The 23,700-nt window shown below is 54.0% G+C and overlaps 3 protein-coding genes across 11 annotated transcripts in view; 1 reads left to right on the forward strand and 2 right to left on the reverse strand.

Moving 5' to 3' along the window:
- Nucleotides 1–14,326, forward strand: part of Slc4a2 (solute carrier family 4 member 2) — a 17,517-nt gene extending 3,191 nt beyond the window's left edge. For 3 of the 6 annotated variants that reach the window (XM_029535404.1, XM_021190029.1, XM_029535405.1), the window contains exons 2-23: nt 862–975; nt 2,736–2,898; nt 3,003–3,244; nt 3,330–3,448; nt 4,542–4,774; nt 4,856–4,998; nt 6,078–6,258; nt 7,420–7,555; nt 7,654–7,819; nt 7,952–8,066; nt 8,228–8,412; nt 8,535–8,760; nt 8,965–9,180; nt 9,261–9,409; nt 9,495–9,689; nt 12,084–12,335; nt 12,443–12,532; nt 12,619–12,785; nt 13,133–13,386; nt 13,476–13,645; nt 13,799–13,972; nt 14,063–14,326. In XM_029535404.1, coding sequence (XP_029391264.1) covers nt 925–975; nt 2,736–2,898; nt 3,003–3,244; nt 3,330–3,448; nt 4,542–4,774; nt 4,856–4,998; nt 6,078–6,258; nt 7,420–7,555; nt 7,654–7,819; nt 7,952–8,066; nt 8,228–8,412; nt 8,535–8,760; nt 8,965–9,180; nt 9,261–9,409; nt 9,495–9,689; nt 12,084–12,335; nt 12,443–12,532; nt 12,619–12,785; nt 13,133–13,386; nt 13,476–13,645; nt 13,799–13,972; nt 14,063–14,143 — 3,708 coding nt within the window. In that variant the 5' untranslated portion in view covers nt 862–924 and the 3' untranslated portion in view covers nt 14,144–14,326. Of the gene's footprint in view, nt 1–861; nt 976–1,434; nt 1,567–2,096; nt 2,121–2,735; nt 2,899–3,002; nt 3,245–3,329; nt 3,449–4,541; nt 4,775–4,855; nt 4,999–6,077; nt 6,259–7,419; nt 7,556–7,653; nt 7,820–7,951; nt 8,067–8,227; nt 8,413–8,534; nt 8,761–8,964; nt 9,181–9,260; nt 9,410–9,494; nt 9,690–12,083; nt 12,336–12,442; nt 12,533–12,618; nt 12,786–13,132; nt 13,387–13,475; nt 13,646–13,798; nt 13,973–14,062 lie in introns of those variants that run through there. The other 3 variants (XM_029535406.1, XM_021190030.2, XM_029535407.1) reach the window with 3 other exon arrangements.
- Fastk (Fas activated serine/threonine kinase) lies at nt 14,240–18,587 on the reverse strand. Of its 3 annotated transcripts, none has more exons than XM_029535409.1 (10): nt 18,153–18,415; nt 17,255–17,665; nt 16,636–16,815; nt 16,363–16,502; nt 15,554–15,767; nt 15,296–15,455; nt 15,103–15,194; nt 14,895–15,030; nt 14,704–14,818; nt 14,240–14,631 (listed from the first exon to the last, which is right to left on the reverse strand). In XM_029535409.1, the coding sequence occupies exons 2-10, from the start codon at nt 17,643–17,645 to the stop codon at nt 14,524–14,526; spliced, it is 1,536 nt and encodes a 511-aa protein (XP_029391269.1). In that variant the 5' UTR covers nt 17,646–17,665; nt 18,153–18,415; the 3' UTR covers nt 14,240–14,523. The 3 variants fall into 3 exon arrangements, with proteins under 3 accessions (XP_029391269.1, XP_029391268.1, XP_021045556.1); XM_029535408.1 differs by lacking the exon at nt 18,153–18,415 and adding an exon at nt 17,930–18,144; XM_021189897.2 differs by lacking the exon at nt 18,153–18,415 and adding an exon at nt 18,422–18,587 and having other exon boundaries at nt 14,418–14,631.
- A 235-nt stretch (nt 18,588–18,822) lies between these two features.
- Tmub1 (transmembrane and ubiquitin like domain containing 1) lies at nt 18,823–21,230 on the reverse strand. Of its 2 annotated transcripts, none has more exons than XM_021190989.2 (3): nt 21,131–21,230; nt 19,911–20,329; nt 18,823–19,639 (listed from the first exon to the last, which is right to left on the reverse strand). In XM_021190989.2, the coding sequence occupies exons 2-3, from the start codon at nt 20,294–20,296 to the stop codon at nt 19,288–19,290; spliced, it is 738 nt and encodes a 245-aa protein (XP_021046648.1). In that variant the 5' UTR covers nt 20,297–20,329; nt 21,131–21,230; the 3' UTR covers nt 18,823–19,287. The 2 variants fall into 2 exon arrangements, with proteins under 2 accessions (XP_021046648.1, XP_029391000.1); XM_029535140.1 differs by lacking the exon at nt 21,131–21,230 and adding an exon at nt 20,875–21,089.
- Nucleotides 21,231–23,700: the final 2,470 nt, after the last annotated feature.

Below are 23,700 nucleotides of genomic sequence, written 5' to 3' on the forward strand. Positions count from 1 at the left end.
ACAGCAGTATGGAAATGTAAGCCGAATAAACCCTTTCCTCCCCAACTTGCTTCTTGGTCATGATGTTTGTGCAGGAATAGAAACCCTGACTAAGACAGAAGGGATAGAGAGACTGCCCCCATCAGGGTTTCTGTGCCCACCCCCTTGACGATGTCACGTGCCCCTCCCCCATTATAAGCCAGCTGTCCAGCTCCTCCGTTCTTCCTACTGAGTGAGTGGCGCTGGGTTCCTGTTCTGCACTGGGGAGGTTGTTTCTGTCTTAGGGCCGTCCTGCTGGCTTGCCTGCCTTTGGGGAGCACCCCCTCTGTACTTGCAGGACCTCTGCTCTCCCTTTTGGGTTCTCTCCAAAGTTCTTTCTAGTCCTTCTCCTTTCTGTTTGGGAAGCCAGCGCCCTGGCCTCCACACCCCTCTTGCTCTGTGGGGTGTCTCACTCCCTACCACACCCCTTTCTGGTCTCGGGCTCATCTCCAGGGGCCCTGGTTCCTGTTCCTGCCTGGCCCTTCACTCCCAATCTTTCTGTCCCTTATCATTCCCTCCCTCATCTCTCCTCCTTTCTTTCCAGGGCCGGGCCTTGACTCCTTCCTGCCTCCCTAGGTGCCTCTTCCCTTCCTCTCCGTCTGTTCTCTCGGCTGTCTTTGTGCCAGCCACAACTCTGGTCTTCTCTTCCTATACATACTTTGCTCTTTGTTCTTGCTACGTCTAAGGGGCCACTGTGAGGCCCTTCATAGCACAGTCTAGAAGGTTCCTGTACAGTCGGAGACACCGGAGTGGCTGACAGCTGAGGCTCCTTTCCTTCCTGGAGCTGGGCTGGGGGCTGGCCTACTCTTCAGCGATGGTGACTAGCCCTTTTCCCCCACTCAGGTTATGCCTCCACCTCGTTGCCCTGAAAGCCTAAGCGACAGCGAGAAGGGCTAAGACTTGGCCATGAGCAGCGCCCCCAGGCGCCCCACCTCGGGCGCAGATTCTTTGCACACGGTAAGCAGCGCCTGCAGGTGAGCTGGCCAGGCTCCAGTCGGGGTGGGGGTGGGGGTGGGGTGCAGAAACTATGAAAAAAGAGGCTATGCTGGATTGAGAAGCACAGCCATCCACACCCAGACTTCGCAGAGTGTGTGAGGATGCTGAAATGGGAAAGGGGAGGGATGGGTGGCCTCCATTTGTTTGAGGAGTCAAGGATAGTTTAGCTGCAGTTTGGGGAGTTTGAGGATCCTGGCTTTCAAACCCTGTTAACTTTTGATTGGGTCTTAGCTGCATAGGCCCCCAAGGAGGTCTACACACACACACACACCAAGGCTCTAGTTAGAGCTTGCCTGCAGTGACTGGCCCCGCCCCTGGCCCACGTGCTATCCAGGCCCGCCCTCCCCCCTCCCCAATGTGGCCACTACCCCACATGGCCCTCTTCTGATTTTCCTAAGAAGTCTAATGATTAACTCCGGTGGCACAATCAGCCGCATTATATTGGTCACTGTGGCCCATCAGGGCACGTGACTGGGAAGGGACACCGGCTGGTGCCCTCCCCCTTCTTCTAGGTTCACCCCTGCCGCCATGGACTTCCTCCTACGACCTCAGGTTCGAGGAGATGACCTGTTCCCCCTCCCCACCAGCTCTGCAGGAGCTGTGCCTTGCTGGCTCCCCAGCTGCTGCCTCCCGGCCGGCCGGCTTCCTCCTGCCCAGCTGCTGCTAGTGGAGATGGGGCAAGTGCTTGGGATGGTCTGCTGGAGCTGCAGAGGGATGGGCTAGGCAGGACCTCCCGTCTCCAGTTCCTTGTCCGTGCCTGCCCTAGGTGGCTTTTTTTTCTGTGTTCCCCACATCTACCCCTGCATGTCTCCCCAAGACCGATCCTCCTCCCTGGCTCTTCCTTGCTGTAGCAGCTGGCACTGCCACGGAAGGGGCGGCATACCCTGGACTTTGGAGGTCCTGATGCCCTTCAGGTCCTGGAGCTCTTGAGCAAATATTTGGTGGTGGCGCCTGGAGCTGAAACCTGCTGGGGGTGGGGTGGGCAGGGGGCTGGACCTGCTGGGCCAAGCTGCTGGTCAGATAGCCAGGCTGAGCTTTCCCGCAGTTCTGGCCTGCACTGGCCTTGCTGGTGCTGTCAGCTGCTGCACTCCCGCAGGATGACTCAGGTGGGGGGAGTGGAGGTGGGGTGAGGGGCGGGGCTGGCTGGCTGGCTGCTAGGGGAGGGTAGTGCATCCTGCCCTGCCTGCCCTGCCGGGGTGGGCATGTGTGCTGCTACGGAAGGGGATGGGGGCTTTCTGGACAAGCAAGCACATACATTCCTGTCCAGGCAGGGATAGATTTGACTCCGATCACTCTGGGCAGTTAGCGTAGCTGCCTTCAGAAGTTACTTTTAAGGCTCAGCAGTTATTCTCCAGCCAAAGGAATTTCTTCTGCCACAGGAACAGGGAAGTTCACATTCTGCCTGGTTGCAGAAGGGCTAGGTGGGGAATTCGGTGGTGTCTTCTAGTGTGGGCCTGCCCTGGGTTGATTGGGCCCAACTATGCACACAAGGGAGTTAAATGCTTGGGAGCTTGATGCCTGGCATGGGAGATCCCAGTTGCTGAGGATGTGGGATTAGGCCCTGCATTTGAAAGGATAGGTTGCCGTACATGAAGACTCGGTTTGTGAATTGGAGATTATAGGTTGCTGGCATTACCGGATCTCAGGTTCTTGGGCAGGTCAGGGCTTTTGGGTACAATTCCCAGAGAACCCCATGTATTCTCTCCACGATTCCTTCTCAGCCAGAGCCAGAGAGCCTGAGCCCTGGAACACCTGGGTTCCCTGAGCAAGAGGAAGATGAACTTCGTACCTTAGGTGTGGAGCGGTTCGAGGAGATCCTCCAGGAGGCTGGATCCCGGGGAGGAGAAGAGCCAGGCCGCAGCTATGGAGAGGAGGACTTTGAATGTGAGGAGGCAGCCGGGGAAGGGAGGCTGTCCAATAGCGAATGGGCTGGGTAGTAGTGGGAGAGAGGATGCTGGGCCTGCATGCAGCCAAGCCCCTCCTTGCAGACCACCGTCAGTCCTCCCACCATATCCACCATCCGCTATCCACCCACCTGCCTCCTGATGCCCGCCGTCGCAAGACTCCCCAGGGCCCAGGACGGAAACCTCGGAGGCGCCCTGGAACCTCTCCTACTGGAGAGACCCCCACTATTGAGGAAGGGGAGGAAGATGAGGATGAAGCCAGTGAAGCTGAAGGGTTCAGAGCTCCCCCACAACAACCATCTCCTGCTACACCCTCTGCAGTCCAGGTAAGTGGTACCAAGGCCCCTGGGAGGGGAGTGGTCTGCAGGGTCCTGGCCTGGCCTAACCTTTCCATATGGGTTGCTGTTGCAGTTCTTTCTCCAAGAGGATGAAGGTACAGAAAGGAAGGCAGAGAGAACCAGCCCATCTCCCCCTACACAGACGCCCCACCAGGAGGCAGCTCCCCGGGCCAGTAAAGGGGCACAGACAGGGTAAGTACACTATACTCAGAGTGTCCCAAGTAGATGTCCTCTCACTAGAGCAGGGAGGAGGTGTGACAGGTGACAGGGCCTGAGCTAACCAGGCTAGGTCCCAGGCCTACCTCTTACCAGGGAGGCCTCTCAGCAAGGCCATGGCCTGAGTGGATGCTGAGGAGGGGACAGCATGACAGAATAGAGCTCACTGGCCTTGGTAAGAATTCCAGAGTAGCTTAGCAATCTAAGCTGCCCCTTCCCCAGCACTGGCTTAGGCACTGGACTAAGGACAAAGCATGTGCTGGAGCCCCTTCTTGTTTCTGGGAGCTGCCAGTGCACCCACTGGGAAAGCAGGTATCACCACATGAAGTGGTAGCAGACAGAACACCACTACATCCAGTGATCCAGCTCCCACAGAGTCAGTACCAGTAGTAGATAGGAGTTTGGGGGCACTAGCCAAAGAAGGCTCCCAGGAGGAAATGACTTTGAATGAAACCTCAAGGTTATGACTATCACAGACCTGTTGTTTTCTGGGTACCAGGCAGTGTGATGTGCTATGGAAATAAAGGGCATGGTTCCCCTCTAGAGAGCAAGTTCATAGGCTCACTGCATGCCAGGCTGGCAGGGGAACAGGTGGGAGCCACAGGGAAAGCCTGGCACTGAGGAAGGAAAGAAGCAGGCAAGACTGGCATGGCAAAGCCATGGGCTGAGTGGATGCTGGTGTTGGCAGAGAGTTCGCTGGGGTGTCTCTGAGGGGCAAAGCATTGGTGTCTGCTGTAGTTTCAAAGCTCAGTTCCAGGTTAAAGGGGCAAGGGAATGAATGAATGGATGAATGAATGAATGAATGAATGAATGTTGCTAAATACTAGGTTAAATCTTACCTTCTAAAACAATGCTGGCCTTTGCTCACATTGTGAGGAAGGGCTCTGTCCAGATGAACCCTGTGGAACTGCTGGGGCTGTGGAGCTATGAAAGGCTAGAGCAGGGCTGCAGATCCTGGCTGTGGGCTATCAGAGCCTGTCTTCCTATATGCCTGCCTTCCAGGAGTGGAAGCCAGACGGGGCCAAGGGAGGAAGCTGTCTTTGGGGGCTCATGGCTGTTCTGTCTGCAGAACTCTGGTGGGGGAGATGGTGGTGGTGACCAGTGGCACAGCTGGAGGTGACGATGGAGGTGCTGCAGGACGTCCCTTGACCAAAGCCCAGCCTGGACATCGAAGTTACAACCTTCAGGAGCGAAGACGAATTGGCAGTATGACAGGGGTGGAGCAGGCGCTGTTGCCTAGGGTCCCTACTGATGAAAGTGAGGCTCAGACACTGGCCACAGCCGACCTTGACCTCATGAAAAGTGAGTGCTGCTGGGGCCTACAGCGACCTCATCCTTGGTGGGACACAGGATGAGAAAAGTAAGTTCTCTACTCGCCCCCAGGTCACCGATTTGAGGATGTTCCTGGGGTACGGCGACACTTGGTGAGGAAGAATGCCAAAGGGTCTACACAGGCTGCCCGGGAAGGTCGAGAGCCTGGTCCCACACCTCGGGCACGGCCACGGGCTCCACATAAGCCCCATGAGGTACACCTGTCTATGTCATGTCTTCATCTCCTCCCCTTCCACCGAGCAGACATGGTGCCCCAGAGCTGCCTCGACTAGGGATAGCTGCCCACTGACTGCATCCTTAGGGCAGTATGACCGCATGTGTGGTGCTGTGCTTCAGAGATGAGCCTTCAGTGAGGTGTGTACCCTAGCCATCTGCTGGCCGGCTACAGTAAGTGGTCTGCAGGAGGAAATACAGAAGAGCCTTCAGGCTCCCTCCATGTAACACCTCATTTTCAAAGCCCAACCTCCCTGCTCAGTTGACCCTTCCAACAGCTGGTGAAGGTTAGGTAGGCCAGGTGGTGTCAGCCATAAACCAGCTCTGTTCCTTGGCCAAGCAAGGTTACTTTGTTATTTAGGGACACTGCCCATCTTAGAGTGTAGGGCTCTGAACTTTGGCATAGTGTGTGTCGTTTTTAATGTTTTTATTGAAGCATAATAGCACTATAGTAAATTGCAACTGTGCTGAGTGTCCAGTCCAAGGTCATGTTGTACCCATGCCACCCAGATGGCCACTGCCCAGCTAGAGCCTGTTCCGACCCTCAGCAAGTCCTTTCCTGCCACCACCCTGGTACTGTCCTAGAGAGGTGGCTGTCCCCTGGCATTCTTACTTGCAGTTTTTTCAAGGAGGGAGGCTGAGAGAGATGGGGGTCTTACTTTGTAGTCTAGACTGTCCTGGAATTCATGGTGGAACCCAGACTGGCCACAAACTCAAGGCAGTTCTGTCTCAGCGCTCTTGTGTCCGGGGGCTGGCACTACAGAAATACTCCTCCACTCAACTGCTGCTGGTCTTGTCAGCCCTGTATAGGTCTCCAGCAGCCCATGGCTTCCTCGCATGGGGACTCCACTTGGCTCTATGAGTCCCGTTCACATATTTGACTCAGTCCTCTGTCCGCCATGGACATTTTACAGATGAGGGAACTTCACATCTGATGCATGCCTGCGCACCCTCACCATGGCCCGTGGTCCCCTGACCCTCCCCCTCCCGATGCCGCTTCTGCAGAGGTTGGTTCCCAGCGTCCTCTGTTTCCCGCAGCGCTTTCTCATCTTGTCCCAAGGTGTTTGTGGAGCTGAATGAGTTGCTGTTGGACAAAAACCAGGAACCTCAGTGGCGGGAGACAGCCCGCTGGATAAAGTTTGAGGAGGATGTGGAAGAAGAGACTGAGCGCTGGGGGAAGCCTCACGTGGCCTCACTGTCCTTCCGTAGCCTCCTGGAGCTCCGCAGGACTCTGGCCCATGGTACAGTTCAGCTTACCTACTACAGGACTCTTTGCTTCTAGTTCCGTAACTGAAGCTTCTCTTTAGGTGCTAAAATGACTTGAGAGCAAACATTTTTATGGAAAATGACTGAAATTCTTGGCGTGCCTTGTTAGCATGTTTTATTTTAAAGATATGTCTCAAATACCCCAGACTAACTTTGAACTCACTGTGTAGCTGATACTCACCTTGAACTCCTTATCCTTCTGCCTTCGCCTCCTGAGTCCTGGAATTACTGGCATGTACCACCACACCCAGCCTCTTTCATGTCTTAGAGGATCTGGGAATATTACCTAACCTGTAAGGCTGTCTAAACTTCTCTAAAAACCGTAGGTGCGGGACTCCAGTGCCCTTGCTTCCTCCTTCCTGTTGGGCAGTCACTCCCAGTTGTTCTTTGAAAGGTTGTTTCTTAGCAGCTGAGGACTAAGATCTCTGTTGTTGGAATTGTTTCCAAACAGGAAGCGAATAGCCTGCAAGTGAGGTGTCTGGGCTTTGGCTGAAACACCAGAGGGAGAGCTTTATCTCCTAGGCTGTTTTGTCTGCTCTGAAGCACTTGAATCTATTTCTATTTATTCCTTAGGTCTTTGTTCTGGAAAGTTGACCTTGCCAGATAAGTGTCTGGTAGCTTTTGAAAGGAGTTTCATTTCTATATGTCTTTGAAAGCCCACTGGGCTTGCAGAAGTGAAGCAGGAAGTCTGGGAACTTTCCGTAGATCCCAGGTTGCCATGTGGACAAGGCCACAGGCCAGCTGGAACGTGAGAGAGATCTAGGACCCTGGGAACATCATGGGGAGGCAGCACTGTGGCTTAATAACAGGAATAGTTTTCTAACATCAAAAAGGACATAGCTAGAGTGGGTGCCCTGGGTCACCTAAGCTAAATGCTTCTTGGTTAGGGCATCAGAAAACTAAATCGTGGTAGTTTCAGTGGGGCCTCATGTAGTATTCCTAGGAAGGGAAAGGACGGGGACAAAGAGGTCAGAAAGATAAGTTGGCAGAGGCTTTAGGAGCAGAGCTGGCACTCAAGTTCAGGCCCTGGCCTACACTACCTGGCTGCCTAGCCTGTCTCCACTCTCCCTCCTTTCTGCTCCCCACTGTTGCTACTAGTTCTGGGGTGACACGTTCTCTCTACCACCTTCTGGCAGGAGCTGTGCTCTTAGACCTCGACCAGCAGACCCTGCCTGGGGTGGCCCATCAGGTGGTGGAGCAGATGGTCATCTCTGACCAGATCAAGGCAGAGGACAGAGCCAATGTGCTACGAGCCCTTCTGCTGAAGCACAGGTATGGCCTTCAGGCCAGGAGAACCCAGCCATATCCCGCCTGCCTGGCCCTAGCCCCAATGTGGCCGTTCCTGACGCTCAGTGTCCTCTGTCTACTAGCCACCCAAGTGACGAGAAAGAGTTCTCCTTCCCCCGAAACATCTCAGCGGGCTCTCTAGGCTCTCTACTGGGGCATCACCATGCCCAGGGGACCGAGAGTGATCCTCATGTCACTGAGCCTCTCATTGGTGGTGTTCCTGAGACCCGACTGGAGGTGGATAGAGAGGTGAAGGGGAAATGGGTCCTGCCTAGGGGCTGGCAGGAGGGTCTGAGCAAACCCAATGTGAAAAGCAGCTAGGCATGTGGGGGGTGCTGCTTGGACTGAGTTCTGTCCTGTTCCTCCCATCCCGGCCCCCAGCGTGAGCTACCACCCCCAGCGCCACCTGCAGGTATTACCCGCTCCAAGTCCAAGCATGAGCTAAAGCTGCTGGAGAAGATCCCTGAGAATGCGGAGGCGACCGTGGTCCTCGTGGGTATGTGAAGAGAAGCTAGTGGGTATTAGCGACCGTGGTCCTCGTGGGTATGTGAAGAGAAGCTAGTGGGTATCAGCAGCTGGGCTTTGGGGCTGTCCAGGACTTCAAAAATTGGAGGGGTCCTGCCCCTGCGCTTGCCCATAGCAGTTCCACATCTCTAGGCTGTGTGGAGTTCCTCTCCCGCCCTACCATGGCCTTCGTGCGGCTGCGGGAGGCTGTGGAGCTGGATGCAGTGCTAGAGGTGCCTGTGCCTGTGCGCTTCCTCTTCTTGCTGCTGGGCCCCAGCAGTGCTAACATGGACTACCATGAGATCGGCCGATCCATCTCCACGCTCATGTCTGACAAGGTCAGCTGTTTCTCCTTCAACCCTTTCCTGTAACTGTGCCCCAGCCACTAATCTTGTACAGCCCCAGTTCCCAGCCTCTGCTTCCCTCTTATATATTCCTTGATCCCGATCTGCTTGGGCAGCAATTTCACGAGGCGGCCTACCTGGCGGATGAACGAGACGACTTGCTGACTGCTATCAATGCCTTCCTGGACTGCAGTGTTGTGCTACCGCCTTCCGAGGTGCAGGGCGAGGAGCTGCTGCGTTCTGTCGCCCATTTCCAACGCCAGATGCTAAAGAAACGAGAGGAGCAGGGCCGCCTGCTGCCCCCTGGGGCTGGGCTAGAGCCCAAGTCTGCCCAAGATAAGGGTACGCCCGCCTGAGTAGGCCTGGGCCAGGTGACACTACCTTAAGGAGGGAGCTCTTGGGCAGTGGATGGGCCTGTAGGCACCTGACCAGAAGCCGACTACATTGCCTCGTCTGTAGTCAGTATGATGTGCATTTATGGAGGAGGGCCTGGGGGGGGTGGGGTGGGGGGTGCCACAGGCGCCCTGATGGAGACCTGGATTGCAGCGCTCCTGCAGATGGTAGAGGTGGCAGGTGCAGCTGAAGATGACCCCCTTCGGAGGACAGGCCGGCCCTTTGGGGGGCTGATCCGTGACGTGCAGCGGCGCTACCCCCACTACCTAAGTGACTTCCGCGACGCACTTGACCCCCAGTGCCTGGCTGCTGTTATTTTCATCTACTTTGCCGCCCTGTCTCCTGCCATCACCTTTGGGGGGCTGCTGGGTAAGGAGAGGTTTTAGTGGGAGTGGCAGCTGTGCACAGGCCTGGCCACCAGGTACTGAGCTTGCTCCTTTCCCCCCCAGGGGAGAAGACAAAGGACCTGATAGGAGTGTCAGAGCTGATCATGTCCACAGCACTGCAGGGAGTGATCTTCTGCCTGCTGGGGGCTCAGCCCCTGCTGGTGATCGGCTTCTCTGGGCCTCTGCTGGTCTTCGAGGAGGCCTTCTTCTCAGTAAGAGCTCTTTCTGTCCTACTTGACCATCCTTCCCAGACATGGTTCCTGGCACCCCTAAGGGCTTCCCACCTTTCCTACTCAGTTCTGCAGTAGCAACCAGTTGGAGTACTTAGTGGGCCGAGTGTGGATTGGCTTCTGGCTGGTGTTCCTGGCCCTGCTCATGGTGGCTCTGGAGGGAAGCTTCCTGGTCCGCTTTGTCTCCCGATTTACCCAGGAGATCTTTGCCTTCCTCATATCACTCATCTTCATCTACGAGACCTTCTATAAGCTGATCAAGGTAGGCATGCATGGGGTACGAAGGAACCTGGGGCATCCTGTCTTGTCCTTAATTCAGTTCTATTTATTATCTCTGTGTGTGGAGTTCAGAAGACAACCCAAGGGAGCTGGCTCACTCTTTCACCTTTTGATGGACCTCAGATTAGCATCTTAACCCACTGAGCCATTTTGCTGGCTTCTGCCTGCCCTTGCTTTTCTCATTTTATGTCTGTGTATGTCTTATATTTTGGTTCTTCCTTCTGGACTACAGGTCAGGCCAATTCTGACATCCCCTGGAGTCTGTTCATGAGCGCAGAGTAACATTGAGTCAAGAGAGGGTTGAAGTAGGTGGGTGGAACAGGAAGCCCATTGGGAGTGCGGCAGGCAGAGATGAGACAGTGCTACAGCTGGCCTCCGCCCACACCCCCCACCCCACCCCCACTCCCAGCCCCTCCCGTGGCCACCTCATCACTGAGCAACCTTTTCAAAAACTCACATGTTCTTTAAAAAGATTTATTGATTTATTTCATGTATGTGAGTATACTATTGCTGTCTTCAGACACACCAGAAAAGGGCATCAGATCCCAGATGGTTGTGAGCCATCATGTGGTTGCTGGGAATTGAACTCAGGACCTCTGAAAGAGCAGTCAGTGTTTTTAACCACTTAGTCATCTATCCAGCCCCGAATTCACTTTTTTTTGTTTTGTTTTGTTTTGTTTTTGTTTTTTCAAGACAGGCTTTCTCTGTGTAGTCTTGGCTGTCCTGGAACTCACTCTGTAGACCAGGCTGACCTCAAACTCAGAAATCCGCCTGCCTCTGCCTCCCAAGTGCTGGGATTAAAGGCATGCGCCACCACGCCCGGCTCCGAATTCACATTTTTAATAACAAGGACAACACACACTTAGAATCCAAGAACGTAAAACTGAGGGCCCAGAGGCAGTACACTCACTCACGGTGTGGATACCCAGCTCACAAACGTCTCAAGAGTCCCGGGCCTCCATGCTCAGGGTTCCTTTCCTCAGCCTTCGGAGCCCAGCGGTGGCTCTGGCTCTCCCACTCCTGTCCCTCTCTGTCTGAGGCAGCTTTGTGCTTGCTTATACCAGACCTAGTCTCAACTAGGTCCTTTGCTTTGATTTCATTTTCAGTCTCAAATTCTTTATTATAAACATCATGCCTGCTCAACATGAGACTGAACAGTTGGTTTCCAGCGTCTCTGAATATTTTCTAGATATCTACATGTGACTATGAAAATATTTGACATTTTTAAAAATCTGAAATTCTGAAGAGGCACGTGAGTGAAGAGAAACATTGTCATCCATAGATAATGACATTTAAGGAGCTGCTCCAAGACATGGCCCCTGCAGCCTTTGGCCAATGAAGAGGGAGAAGATAGTTACTTCTCAGAATGCCATAACAGGGGCTAGGGTTTTACCTCAGGGGCAAAGTGCTGGCCTAGCAAGTGCAAGGCCCTGCGTTTGGTTCTTAACTCCAGAAAAAGTTAAAAACTAGAGTCAGAATGCCATAATAGTAAAATAAGCTTAAAGAAATGTAATTTGGGTTTTTCTGGACTCATAAAATCAACTGAGAAGCATGTGCTGAGTACGTTTAGAGATATTGGGGCTGGTGCAGTAGTGCACCTTTAATCCCAGCACTCCATCAGAGGACGCAGAGACTGGTAGGTCGCTGTGAGTCTGAGACCAGCCTAGTCTACATAGTGAATTCCAGGCCAGCCAGGGCTGTCTTAAAAAGGGAAAATGAAATATTGGTAGAGGGCCAGCAAGATGACCCACTGGGTGAAATTACTTGTCACCAAGCTTGATGACTTGAATTTGATCCTTGGGACCCACCTAATAGTAGGAGCACTGGTTCCCAAAAGACATTGCAACCTCTACAATGGGTTCCATGGGTGGCACATGCATGCCCATACATACATACATACATACATACATACATACATACCTATGTGCATACATGCATGCATACATTCACACACTAAAAAAATGTAATAAAGTAAAAGAAAAAAAGTAATGTTAGTGCAAAAACCAATGAACTAAGTTAAGTGAAAGCAGTTTCCACACATACATTTCACACCTTGTGTATCTATGGTCAGACCCCGTGCATGTGAATTTGTGATGGTAACCTCATTTTTTTTTTTTTACCTTTTTGAGATAATGATTTAGTGTTAAAATAGACTAGATCAAGTTTTTAAAACTATGGAACACTGGAGAGCTGCATATCATCCCTTGTACAGGGCCATTCTGATTGTCTCGGTATCCCGTTTCAGTACATGTGCTGCTGAAGCAAGCACTAAGTCATTGTCTTAACCTGCTAAGACAAGTTTCTAGAAGGCAGGCTGTAGCCCAACAACATCCTGCCTGGCCCCAGCTCAGCCCGTGGTCCTATGTGACCTCTCCAGATCTTCCAGGAGCACCCCCTCCACGGCTGCTCAGGCTCCAACGACTCGGAGGCAGACAGCAGCAGCAGCAATATGACTTGGGCAGCAGCCATGCTGGTACCAGACAACAGCAGCACTTCTGGGCAGTCTGGGCAGGAGAGGCCCCGGGGCCAGCCCAACACAGCCTTGCTATCGCTGGTGCTAATGGCGGGCACTTTCTTCATTGCCTTCTTCCTGCGCAAGTTCAAGAACAGCCGGTTCTTCCCTGGCCGGGTATGTGGGTCTGCAGAGGAGGAGCTGGAAACAGGAAAGGCTGGCTTGGACGTCTTGGGGAATTGCGTGGGATAGAAGGCCTCTGAGCATGGTGCTTGCCCTCCTAGATCCGGCGGGTAATTGGGGACTTTGGGGTACCCATCGCGATCCTCATCATGGTGCTTGTGGATTACAGTATTGAGGACACCTACACCCAGGTAAGGCATGGGTTGTTTCCACCCCTTCTGTTCTGGTGGTCCACTGAGTACCCTCCATGTAACAGCACACTATCCCTGCCTTGCAGAAACTGAGTGTGCCCAGTGGATTCTCAGTGACAGCCCCAGACAAGCGGGGTTGGGTCATCAACCCCCTCGGAGAAAAGACTCCCTTCCCTGTGTGGATGATGGTGGCCAGCCTGCTGCCTGCTGTTCTGGTGTTTATCCTCATCTTCATGGAGACACAGATCACCACGTGAGCCATCCTAGCTAAGGGAGTAGGGTCCTCCCAGATGCAGGGATATGGGACCTACTGCCATTGGGCTCTGAATGCCAGGCTAACTAGCTTCTTTTCCAGGTAACAGAAATGTCACTGATGTTAGCTGGGGGTTAGACAGGGCACAGGTATTGCAGGCTAGCCTAGCAGGGCTTGCTAGGAGAAATTCTGAAGGCACAGGCTAAGGACAAAAGTTCAATTCTGTTATGGAGGTACAGTCCCAGTGGAATGGACAGAAACCACCAGAAGCAGCTGGGCCATGCTGGAATGCTATGATCTCCCATGCCAGGAGTAGCCTAGGTTTCACAATGCCTCCCTCCTCCCAGGCTGATCATCTCCAAGAAAGAGAGGATGCTGCAGAAGGGCTCTGGCTTCCACCTTGACCTGTTGCTCATTGTAGCCATGGGTGGCATCTGTGCCCTCTTTGGCCTGCCTTGGTTGGCCGCTGCCACTGTCCGCTCTGTCACTCATGCCAACGCACTCACTGTCATGAGCAAGGCTGTGGCACCTGGGGACAAACCCAAGATTCAGGAAGTCAAGGAACAGCGTGTGACAGGGCTGCTGGTGGCCCTGCTTGTGGGTATGCTGCCCATACTCTGAACCTCACCTTCCATGGGGGGTCCCCAGGTTTACCATGGAGGGGACCAACTGTTTCTTCCCCTTTCCCAGGCCTCTCCATGGTCATTGGGGACCTCCTGCGGCAGATCCCCCTGGCTGTGCTCTTTGGCATTTTCTTGTACATGGGAGTTACCTCCCTCAATGGGATCCAGTTCTACGAGCGGCTGCACCTGCTACTCATGCCGCCCAAACACCACCCAGATGTCACCTATGTCAAAAAGGTTAGTTCCTGCACTGGAGGGCAGCCTTGGCCAGCCCGTACAGAGGAGGTCTGGAAATCCTTGTAGTCCTCATCTCCCAGGGGGAGGGGAAGAACACTCGTCCTCTTGGCTGGCTGGGATGTATGTCTAGGCTCACCTCATCTCTGCCTCCAGGTTCGGACCATGCGGATGCACCTGTTCACTGCCTTGCAGTTGCTCTGTCTGGCCCTGCTTTGGGCGGTCATGTCCACAGCCGCTTCCCTGGCCTTCCCCTTCATCCTCATCCTCACAGTGCCTTTGCGCATGGTGGTACTTACCCGAATCTTCACTGAGCGAGAAATGAAATGTGTAAGCATCCCTCACCCTCTTCTCTTTTTCCTTCCATCCTCCCATGATTCCATAAAGGTCAACCCTTCCCTCCTTTCTGTCTCCTCACAGCTGGATGCTAATGAGGCAGAGCCAGTATTTGATGAGTGTGAAGGTGTGGATGAGTACAACGAGATGCCCATGCCAGTGTAGCTGCTGTCCAGAGGCACAGCAGAGGGACTGAGGGGCAGGGGGCCCATGCCTGTGTAGCTGCTGTCCAGAGGCACAGCAGAGGGACTGAGGGGTGGGGGCTGGGGCTCCCCTCCTCATTTTTATTTAAGTGAATAATTTAAAGCCCCCTTCGCCTTACCCTGCAGTAAAGTGCTTCAACCCCAACCTAGGCTTGGTCTTGTGTCTTTGGTGGTGAGGGTCATGAATGGAAAGAGGTGGTGGCCCAGCCCAGTTATCCCAGAAACAAGATTCATCATCAGGAAGGAAAGGGATTTTAATGAAAAAAATAACAGGGAGCCAAAGTGCAAATTGTCCGCCCTCCTCCCCATAGGGGATCCATCCTGAACCCTGTGTGTACCCCCTCACCCACCCTCAGGTCCCCAGCGAAGACCTAAGGCCTGAAGTTTTTGCCTCAGGTAGCTCTTGAGCTGCGGCAGACCTCTTTGAGACTCCAGCTCTTCAAATGGCAGCTGTGGAGAGAAGACAGGTTGCAGTGGGTTGGCCACAGGAACACACATGGGTGGGGTGGGACAATTTCTCACCGGTAGGAGTTGGTAGCCCATTAGGCCCAGGTGCCGCTCCCTCAGGGCCCGAGAGCCCAGCAGCACCCTGCCGTCTCGGCAGAAATGCCAGCGTTCTCGCAGCATCAGCACCACCCTGGAGAGCAGGGAACTTGGCTCAGCTGCTGTTGGACCAGCAACCAAGGCTCCCAACCCTGTTTCATTTTCCTTACCTTTGGGCAGGGTCTTGGGGTGTGGAGTTAAAGTTTGCCTGGCCCTGTTGGCAGGACCGTGGTGGGTAGGGCAGGAAGGGGTCTTGCGTCCTCATAGGTAGCACAGCACCAGAACTACCCACACAGAGTAGAAAGTCTGCAGGGTAGATAAGCCTTAGCCTTACTACAGCTTTAAGCTGTGGACCACCCATTCCCTTCCACACCTCACCTGTGCAGTAGCCTGGAGGTACCGTCAGATTCTGACGGTAGTTTTCTTCCCCTAACAGCTGGCGCAGTCCCTCAGCTACCATGTCCTTGTGACTAAAATGAAAGCACAGTGGTAGAGGAAAGGTATCCTCTGTCAGGAACCATTGGCTCTGGCTCTCCTACTCTGCTCCTGGGCTGCCCCTCCCCTAGCTCACCTGTATTTGCAGCGTGCACGGTCAGTGATGAGGGGCTGTGGGAAGATGGGCACTCGCTGCCTCTGGGGAAGGCGGGGGCCTTGGTATCCTGGGAGTTCAAGCTCCACAGCCGTATCGAGAAGAGAGAGGTAGCGTCGCACAATCAGAGAAGGCGGGGTGCCTGTAGGGAAGCAGGGACTGGGGGACACTGGGCGGCTGACACCTGGGCATGCCCCCGCCCTACAGCTCTTGGCCCCACCAGCCACTTTGTGTGCATACCATTGATGTGGTTGATGAAACTGGGAGAAAAGACAAACTGCAGGGCTCTGAAGGGCAAGCACTGAAGCTGGCACAGTGACATCAAAATGTTGACTGTGGCCAAGGGTGCCACCCCTGCTTCCCGAGCCAAGATCCTCTCAAGACAGGGCATAAATTGCTGCTCCAGGGGCATGTAGTTCAACCTCCCAAAAGGCAGGACCAACTTCTGTACCGCCTGCAGAAACAGGCAGCATTATCCAGCAGGAAACACCGCTCTGCGTCTTTCTCCCATTTGAGACAGGGTCTTTCTATGTCTCTAAAGCTAACCTGGAACTTGCTATGCAGACCAGGCCGGCCTCGAACCCAGAGTCTCCTGCTACTGCCTCTGTGCCAGGATTAAAGGCACATGCCACTATGCCAAGCTCTGGAATGTTTGATAGGTACAATCTCAGGGAGGCCCGGTTCAGTCAGTAACTGCTTTCAAGGCAGAACGCCGTCCATATCAGCACTCGCCCCAAGTTCTACAGCTTAAGCAGTGTCTTGAGCTACATACCACAGTAGGGACATAACTGTGAGATATGGCTCACAGAAGTAGAGCAGAACTAGGCAGCTATGCAGGAGCTTTGGAAAGCTTCAGGGCCTTAGACATACTACTCTACTGACTATGGGAGTTGGACAACTAGTGAGCAAGAGACAGATGTCCTGGGGTGGAGAGCACAGCCTAGTTGGAATGCTTGCTCCAGAGGCCACACAAGCTGGATAGGGGCTGGGCCTGACCAAGTCGCTGAGAACAACTCAGAGAAACATGGAAGGGTGGGAGGCCAGCCCACCTTGCTGTTGAGCTGGGCTTCCTGAACCACCAGGAAATGAGCAATGGCTTCCAGAAGTTGGGGTTCCCGCAAGCGGTGCCGGGCCAGGTGCTGGGCCAGAAGCACCATTACATGAGGAGTCAGTTCTTCTGGCCTTGCCTCTGTGAAGAACAGCCTGTCATACAGTGTCTTCAAGGGAGACTCCTGTGGGCTAGACTGTACTCCAGCCCGGGTGGTTCATCCCAGCGGCTCCATCTCATCCCTTGCCTCCCTTCTGCTTTCAACCCTTGGCACCTGCCAGGCTCCTGATCAGATGCTGACGAGGGTACTGCAGGAAACGGGGGCAGCTCAGGGCCGCTTCCAACCTTTGACCACCATAGATGGCAGGCTGATGTGGGGAGGGCGGCTTTGGAGGGAGACGGGACCTGCGCTCCTGCTCGAGGGCACACAGGAGTGGTCCATCTGATGGAAAGCCTGAGAGGGAGAGGGATGAAGACCATCCTGGTAAGAGAGCTGGGGTGTGCCATCTTGCCAAGTGGAGTGAATGAGTCCCCAAATTCCTTGTCATCGTTTCTTGAATGGAAAAATACTGATTTCAGTGGAGTGATATGGTATCATGTGAACATGATGTATCAACAGTGTGTGGGGAAAGCCTTATACGAAAGTCACCTTGTGCGGAGTATAACAGACTGTACCTCTGTGGCTTCCTAGAGCACTGTATTAGGGAGAACCTAGTACCCGGCAGTTAGAAAGATGCTTGACTTGGACATCCACCATGGATACAGAGAGCAATCAGCAAATGTGCTTGGGGAGGTGGATGGGAACGTGAGTGTTATCAATGGCTTGAGTCCTCTATTGCTCTCTCTTCCTCTATTCTTCCCGAAACACCCACACCTTCCAATACCCTCCTCACCAAGTAAGACTGCAAGGTGGAGACACACATGGATGGTGTGAACGTCAAAGGAGGGGCAGTTTCGGATGATGAGCTGACTCAAGTCCTGCAGTGTGGCCTGCTCCACAGGAGAGGGCCTAGGCTGAGACACCAAGAGCTGGCCCAGACGCCGGAGTGCCACGGGGTAGTGATGAGCTCGCACCTTGGTGGGGTTCTGGCTCAGCCATCGCAGTAGCTCCCCAGGGTTCCGTGCCTGTTCCAGAAGCCGTTGAAGGCCTTGCACAGGGCCTCCTCCAAAAGGCCGGTCCCCGGACTTGCTGGGTCCCAAACAACAGGGCTGTACTGGTGGGATGAGCAGCAAGCCAGACAGCCGAGCAGGGGAAGTCTGGGCAGAGAGCAGGATTCGAAGCATGGAGCTGGGTGGTGGAGACCCTGAGGGGGGTGGCCCAGAAAACCAGGTGAGGTTTCCTCCAAGGGGAAATATGCTATCTAGTCCTTACCTGACTCCCCATACAAAGGGCCTGAAGTTAAAAAAAAAAAAAAAAAAAAAATCCCGTGTAACTGCCCTGGTATTCTTCCCCACCCTGCCCCTTGACACAGAAACCCTAATTCTTTAAGTGTGCTCAGTGCAATTCTATTCACATTTCACATGCATATCTCCTTCGATGCTCCGTGCAAGCCGATGAGGGCTGTTACCTCATCTCACAGGCGGAGAAACAGGCCCAGAGCGGCGGAGAGGTTAAGCCTGAGGTCATTCACAGGGCTAGTGGTCGCACCCAGCCTGGGAGCCCCGGGGGTCCGGGCGACGAGCCCTGACAACCACCTTCCCGTCCCGCAGGAGGAGGCGGCGGCGGGGTGGGTGGGACGCAGGCTCTGCAGCGGGTCGGTGCGGGGTCCCAGGCCGGGCGCTCCCACTTACCAGCTGCGTGACCTTGGACTAATGTCTTCGCCTCTCTGCCTAAGCCTCCTCGCTAGTGAAATGAGAACACAGCGCAAGCTCGCAGGGCGCGCGCCGAGCCCGAGGGAGCCATCTGCCAAGGCGCCGCGTCGCTGCTGTCCGCGGGAGGGGGCCCCCACACCCGGCCCCGGTCCCGGTCCCGGTCCCGGTCGGCTAGCAGCCCGTGGTCACCACCACTAACACCAGCTCCCGCCGCCCTCCCGAGGTCCGCCCCGCAGGCGCCACCCTACATGACTCCCCGGGCCCCGCGTAGGTCACTCTCTCAGTTGGTCTCGGGGCCCGGGAGCCGGGCTCCCCCCGCGGCCTCCTCATCAGCGGGCCACCGAGTCCGCCATCTTCCCAGCAGCCCCCGGATCGCCCCCGGACGCCAATCGCAGCCCAGCGCCAGGGCCGCGGAGACGTGGCTCCCAGCAGGCGCTGCGAGCGGAGGAGTCGCGAGCCCCGCCCTCCGCTTCCGGGAAGTGCGCACGTCGCGGGGGCGGGGCCAGAGGGAACGTGCAGAAAGGTGCGGGGAGCGGCGGTCCGCTCTCCAGCCCTGGGGTAGCTTGCGCACCCCGGGCCCCAGGGCAGGTTCCATTCTCCTAGAACAAGGGCTCCCCACCCTCAGGCAACACACAGACACACCGGGTATGAAAACGTCACAGTTTCTTTAATCTGCACAAATTCCAGAAAACAACTCTGCCCCTCTCAATTCCCCTTCACCAGTCTCCCAGTCCACCAGTTTCCAATTCGGCCGAGGCAACTGTTTGAAACTAGAAGTAAATAGATCCTCTGTCAGCACACTAAGATGGGCCCATTGGGGTGCCCCGGCTCTGGGCCGGGCCAAGGCAGCGACAGCAAGTGCCTGATCCAGAAGAGCCCACTGTCAGCGAAGGCGGAGGTCCAGCAGCCCCAGGAGATGGCCTCGAGCTATGGAGATCGCATGGAGCGGCCTCCGCTAACACCCGCAGTCCTCTGCGGCGCAAAGCTGGGCTCCACGGTAGTGGGAAAAGACAGGCAGCGGGTGAAGTGGGCCTGGGCAGACAGCAGCTCCCTTTGCGCCTTGGGGAATGAGGTCCAGAGGGGCTGGCTACACTGCCGAAAGCCCGTGGAGGCACTACGGCCGATACATGGCAAAGGCCAGGAGACTGAGGAGCAGGGTGAAGCCGGCCAGGCCCAGGGTAGCGGTCAGGGGAAAGAAGGGCCGGTACTGGATCTGGCAGTACCAGAGCAGGAGCAGCAGCAGGAGCAGCAGGGGCAACAGAAGGCTGCCGATTTCCAGCCCGGAGGGGCCGGGCTCTGACCCCGGTGGGCAGGGAGGATGTGGGGGACCGACTCTCGTGGACACGTGGCAGTGGAGAACGCAGTTGGGAGGCAGGTGGAGACTGCCTAGTGTCTGGGTGTCGTCGCCTAGCAGTTGACCTTGGTAGATGAGCCGAACCCGCTGTTCCTGGCCTGGAAACTGGGTCCTGAGGAGAGAGGGACCTGGGTAAGAGAGCAGGCCTCAGGCACTCCTGGTCCGTTGTTCGGAGGATCAATCCCAATTTTCACCCACCCCTACACCTGACCACCCAGATCCTGGCCTCTGGGGGACAGGTTGGAACAGGTTAACAGGAATGGTGTATAGCCTGAGGAGACAGTTTTCTCAAACAGAAAATAAGGGAGATCTTCATAGGGTGGCCCTTCTATAGTCATCCACCCCATTTTTGGCATTTTGTTCTTATCCTCTTCCCAGCTTACCTTTTTAAGGAGCCAACGGTGTCCTGAGGCCAGGCCCTGGCTACCTGCTCAGAGTCATTGAGAAATTTCAACCGTAGAAGTAGGGGTTCCTGTGGAGAGTCTGGAGGTGTTGATGCTGTGACCCCTGTGTCAGGCTCTGGCTGTGAAGATGGACCTCTGTGTCTCAGGCTGGGACTCTCAGCCCCTGGGGCCTCCTCTCTGATGCTGTCAGTAGCTGACATGGCTTCACTGGGCTGTGCTGGTGCTGTGGTCCCCGGCGGCTGTGGTTGGGGGTCTGTACTCTCAGTGGTATGTGTTGAGACCCAGGCGAGGGCCAGCACCAGAAGGCAAGCAAGCACCGCGAAAAGGACAGTCACCTCATCGCCTACACCTTCAATCAAGGCCATGGCACCCGCGCTGCTGCCAGAGGTGCTAAGGAGCTAGAGGGGTGCAAAGAATTGGTGAGGGGCTCCTTTCTGCTCAGGAGTCCTTCCAACTTCAACCGTCCTAGTTATTGTGTGTGCTTGCGCACTCAGGATACAGCGTCCTGTAGTCCCAAACTTGCCGTTTGGGTAATGTCCCTTTCCATCACCAGATTCCAAGTCCTAACTTTGCTATCTGAGTTCTAGATCTTCATTCAACTCCCAATTCACTCAAACCCTACATTCAAGAAAGGGCCTTGCTTTTCTAAGCAACCCTCTCCTTAAACCTTCATCAAACTTTACCCAAAAGCTTACTTACTCTTTGGTTCACTTCATCCCAAAGTTGACTCCTTCACCTATTTATAGCAAAGTTCATCTGATGCCCTGTCGCTTAAGTTTCTCTGACAAAAGTGTCTCTATAGCCCCCTGACCTCCCCCTTACCATTTACCCAAACCCCACCCACAACACAGACCACTTCCCAAAGCTTCCTAGACAACCCCAAACGTCAAACTCCACCCTTGGCCAATCTGGAGTCTTGGGAGTTGTCTCTTCAGCTCGGCACCTTCTTGGGTCCACCCAAAGCCCACCCCGCAGCAGTCCGACTCAGTGCCTCCTGGGCGCCAAACCCAGAGGTCTCCAGACCCTTGATCCCTCGGGGAGAACCTAGACTTAGCCCTCCCCACGACAGCTCCATCACTCCTCCCATCTGCCCGCCCCCCAGAACTACTGGAGGGCACCAGCGATCTCGGGGCGGGGCAAGCAGGGCCCAGCTGTGGCCTGGGGCGACCGGGTGGGCGCGGCCACGCACAACGACTCACCGCCCAGCTCTACCAGCTCCATCTCGGCTCCTCGGGCACTTCCGGGCCGAAGGCACCGAGGTCGCAAACACCTGAGGTCCCTCTCCTTCCCTGCTGCCGCGGCCCGGGAGCATTGTGGGGATTGTAGTTCGTCGTTTAGTTCCCGCCCTCCTCCCTGTGAACCCACGTGCCGGGCTGCACCAGATGTTCCCGGTACCGGTGGATGGTCGATGGGCCCACGGGGAGGACCCTGGGGGTTCTGCTTGTCCACAGAGGTTTGGTCAGCAGCAAGAAACTATCTCCGCTGTCAGCTGCTGGAGCATCTGGCACTCTTGATACCAACGTCAGCCTGCAGCATGTCAGAGCACCCGCGTTGGTGATGCAGTGATGAAGGCTCTGGGAAGCGCAGGTGGCCACTACCCAGCCTAGCCTGTGTCACAGTGGACGCCAAAAAGCAGCTTGGTTTTCTAAATTGACTGTAGCCGAGAAGGTGTAGGTTGCCTGCCCCACTTGCTAGGGAGAGTGCCTAACCCCGGCTGTCTCCTGGCCTCTGCTGCACTGTCCCCCAATGAGATCAAAAAGATGGCATAGACTTTGGAACTAAGTGTACACCCTGAGGTCTCACATAGACACTCATCAGCTATGTAATCTCTGGTGGGTTATTTAATCTCTGAGCAAGTATAAATCTTCTAGGTCAGTTGGAAAGAAGAAACTCATTTTATTATTAAATAAGCATGACAGCTCTGTAAAATATATGTCACTGTATTTTGCTCACTTCGTATTAATGCTTTGGCTTCACCAAATCGTAAACTGAGAAACTGGCTAAATATGGTGACATAGCCCTGTAATCCCAGCACTGCGAGGTTGAGGTAGGACGACTAGGAGGTTGAGACTACCTTTGGTTACCTAGAAAGACCCTGTTTTATTCTCCCACCACCCCCCAAAAAAAGTGTTTCCACATAAAGGATATAGCGATGGATCTGTGACAGCTAATCTCTGTAGATTTTTCCTTATTCCTTTGACTTCAATAGCTGCAGAAATCTTGACTCCCAGATTTTACAGACCAGTTTTGACTTGGGAGTTTGCACATGCATGTCTGTCTGTGTGTGTGATACATACATGTGAGTGTACACATACCATACAGGACTTGTCTCTGCTCTCTTATGCTAAGGTTACAGGCAGCGGCTCCCATGCCTGGCTTCTGACATGAATACTGAGGAGTCAAATGGAGGCCCTTATGCTTGCAGAACAAGTCTCTAATTAGTTTTTAAAAACAAGGGTTTGTATATCATATTTGTATGGGTGTTCGCCTGAATATAAGTACACCACACTCAAGCCTAGCGCCTCTGGAGGTCAGACGAAGTCATTAGTACTACAGTGATAGGCAGTTTTTTGGAGCCATGTAGGTGTTAGGAACCGAATCAGGGTCCTCTGCAAGAGCAACAACTGCAACAGGTGCAGCAAATGTTCTTAACTCCTGAGCTATGTCTCCAGCCCCATCCAGTCCAGTCTTAACTAAAGATAACCTACTCTGCTCTTCTACGGATGGGACCTCTGTTTAACTACTTCTGTTTTCAGATTAAGACCAGATCAAATATTGCCTTGGGCATACCAGTTTGGATTTATAAAGTAAGGAATTAATTTCTCTCTAGTTTCTTCATATTTCTTCATTTATGCTATATTTGAGTATATACTAGGTATTATGCAAGTTACTAGGCATATAGTGCTTTCTCTCCTTGCCCTCACTGATATATACTAGTAGAGGAACAGATATGCAGACAGACAATCAATGAATGTTAAAGTAGGCATGTGCTGGTGGCTGGGGAAGCACTTTGGAGCATCTCCCTCTCAAGTTCTGGGGAACTTCTTGCTGCCAATTCTAAGCATCTAACAGGGGTGCTATAGGTTTGTTGGTTTGTAGTTTTGTTTTATTTTTCTTTCTTTCTTTTTTTTTTTTAAAGACTTATTTATTATTATACATAACTTCACTGTAGCTGACTTCAGACACACCACAAGAGGGCATCAGATCACATTATGGGTGGTTGTGAGCCACCATGTGGTTGCTGGGATTTGAACTCAGGACCTTCGAAAGAGCAGTCAGTGCCCTTAACCACTGAGCCATCTCACCAGCCCCTGTTTTATTTTTCAAGACAGGGTTTCTATATGTAGCCCTGACCTGAAACTCTCTCTCTCTCTCTCTCTTTTTTTTTTTTTTTTTTTTGGTTTTTGGTTTTTTCGAGACAGGGTTTCTCTGTATAGCCCTGGCTGTCCTGGAACTCACTTTGTAGACCAGGCTGGCCTCGAACTCAGAAATCCACCTGCCTCTGCCTCCCGAGTGCTGGGATTAAAGGCATGCGTCACCATGCCCAGCTGACCTGAAACTCTTGATGTAGAGCAGGCTGGCCTTGAACTCACAGAGATCCATCTGCCTCTGCCTCCTGAGTGCTGGAATTGAAACCATGCACTTCCACCACCTGGCCAGAGTATTAATATTAGTTTTAGAACTGTAAAGTAGAACTATACTTTTTTTTTATGAGAAAAGCTATATTTTTGTTGAACTACTTCAGTTTTCAGATTAAGACCAGAAAGTT

The sequence above is a fragment of the Mus pahari genome, chromosome 2 (assembly GCF_900095145.1).
Source record: "Mus pahari chromosome 2, PAHARI_EIJ_v1.1, whole genome shotgun sequence".
Classification (NCBI taxonomy): Eukaryota; Metazoa; Chordata; class Mammalia; order Rodentia; family Muridae; genus Mus; species Mus pahari.

What these genes read in the sequence shown, in the direction of transcription:
- Fastk (XM_021189897.2), bottom strand. Translation starts at nt 18,503, where the DNA reads ATGAGGAGGCCGCGGGGGGAGCCCGGCTCCCGGGCCCCGAGACCAACT. An exon ending in CCCCAAGACCCTGCCCAAAG is followed by an intron (nt 14,819 to 14,894) that starts GTAAGGAAAATG and finishes CCTGCTCTCCAG; the next exon opens with GGTGGTGCTGATGCTGCGAG. An exon ending in TGGGCTACCAACTCCTACCG is followed by an intron (nt 14,632 to 14,703) that starts GTGAGAAATTGT and finishes TTCTCTCCACAG; the next exon opens with CTGCCATTTGAAGAGCTGGA.
- Tmub1 (XM_029535140.1), bottom strand. Translation starts at nt 21,018, where the DNA reads ATGGGAGGAGTGATGGAGCTGTCGTGGGGAGGGCTAAGTCTAGGTTCT. An exon ending in CTTTGGGTGGACCCAAGAAG is followed by an intron (nt 20,330 to 20,874) that starts GTGCCGAGCTGA and finishes GCACCCCTCTAG; the next exon opens with CTCCTTAGCACCTCTGGCAG. An exon ending in ACCGTTGGCTCCTTAAAAAG is followed by an intron (nt 19,640 to 19,910) that starts GTAAGCTGGGAA and finishes CTCTCTCCTCAG; the next exon opens with GACCCAGTTTCCAGGCCAGG.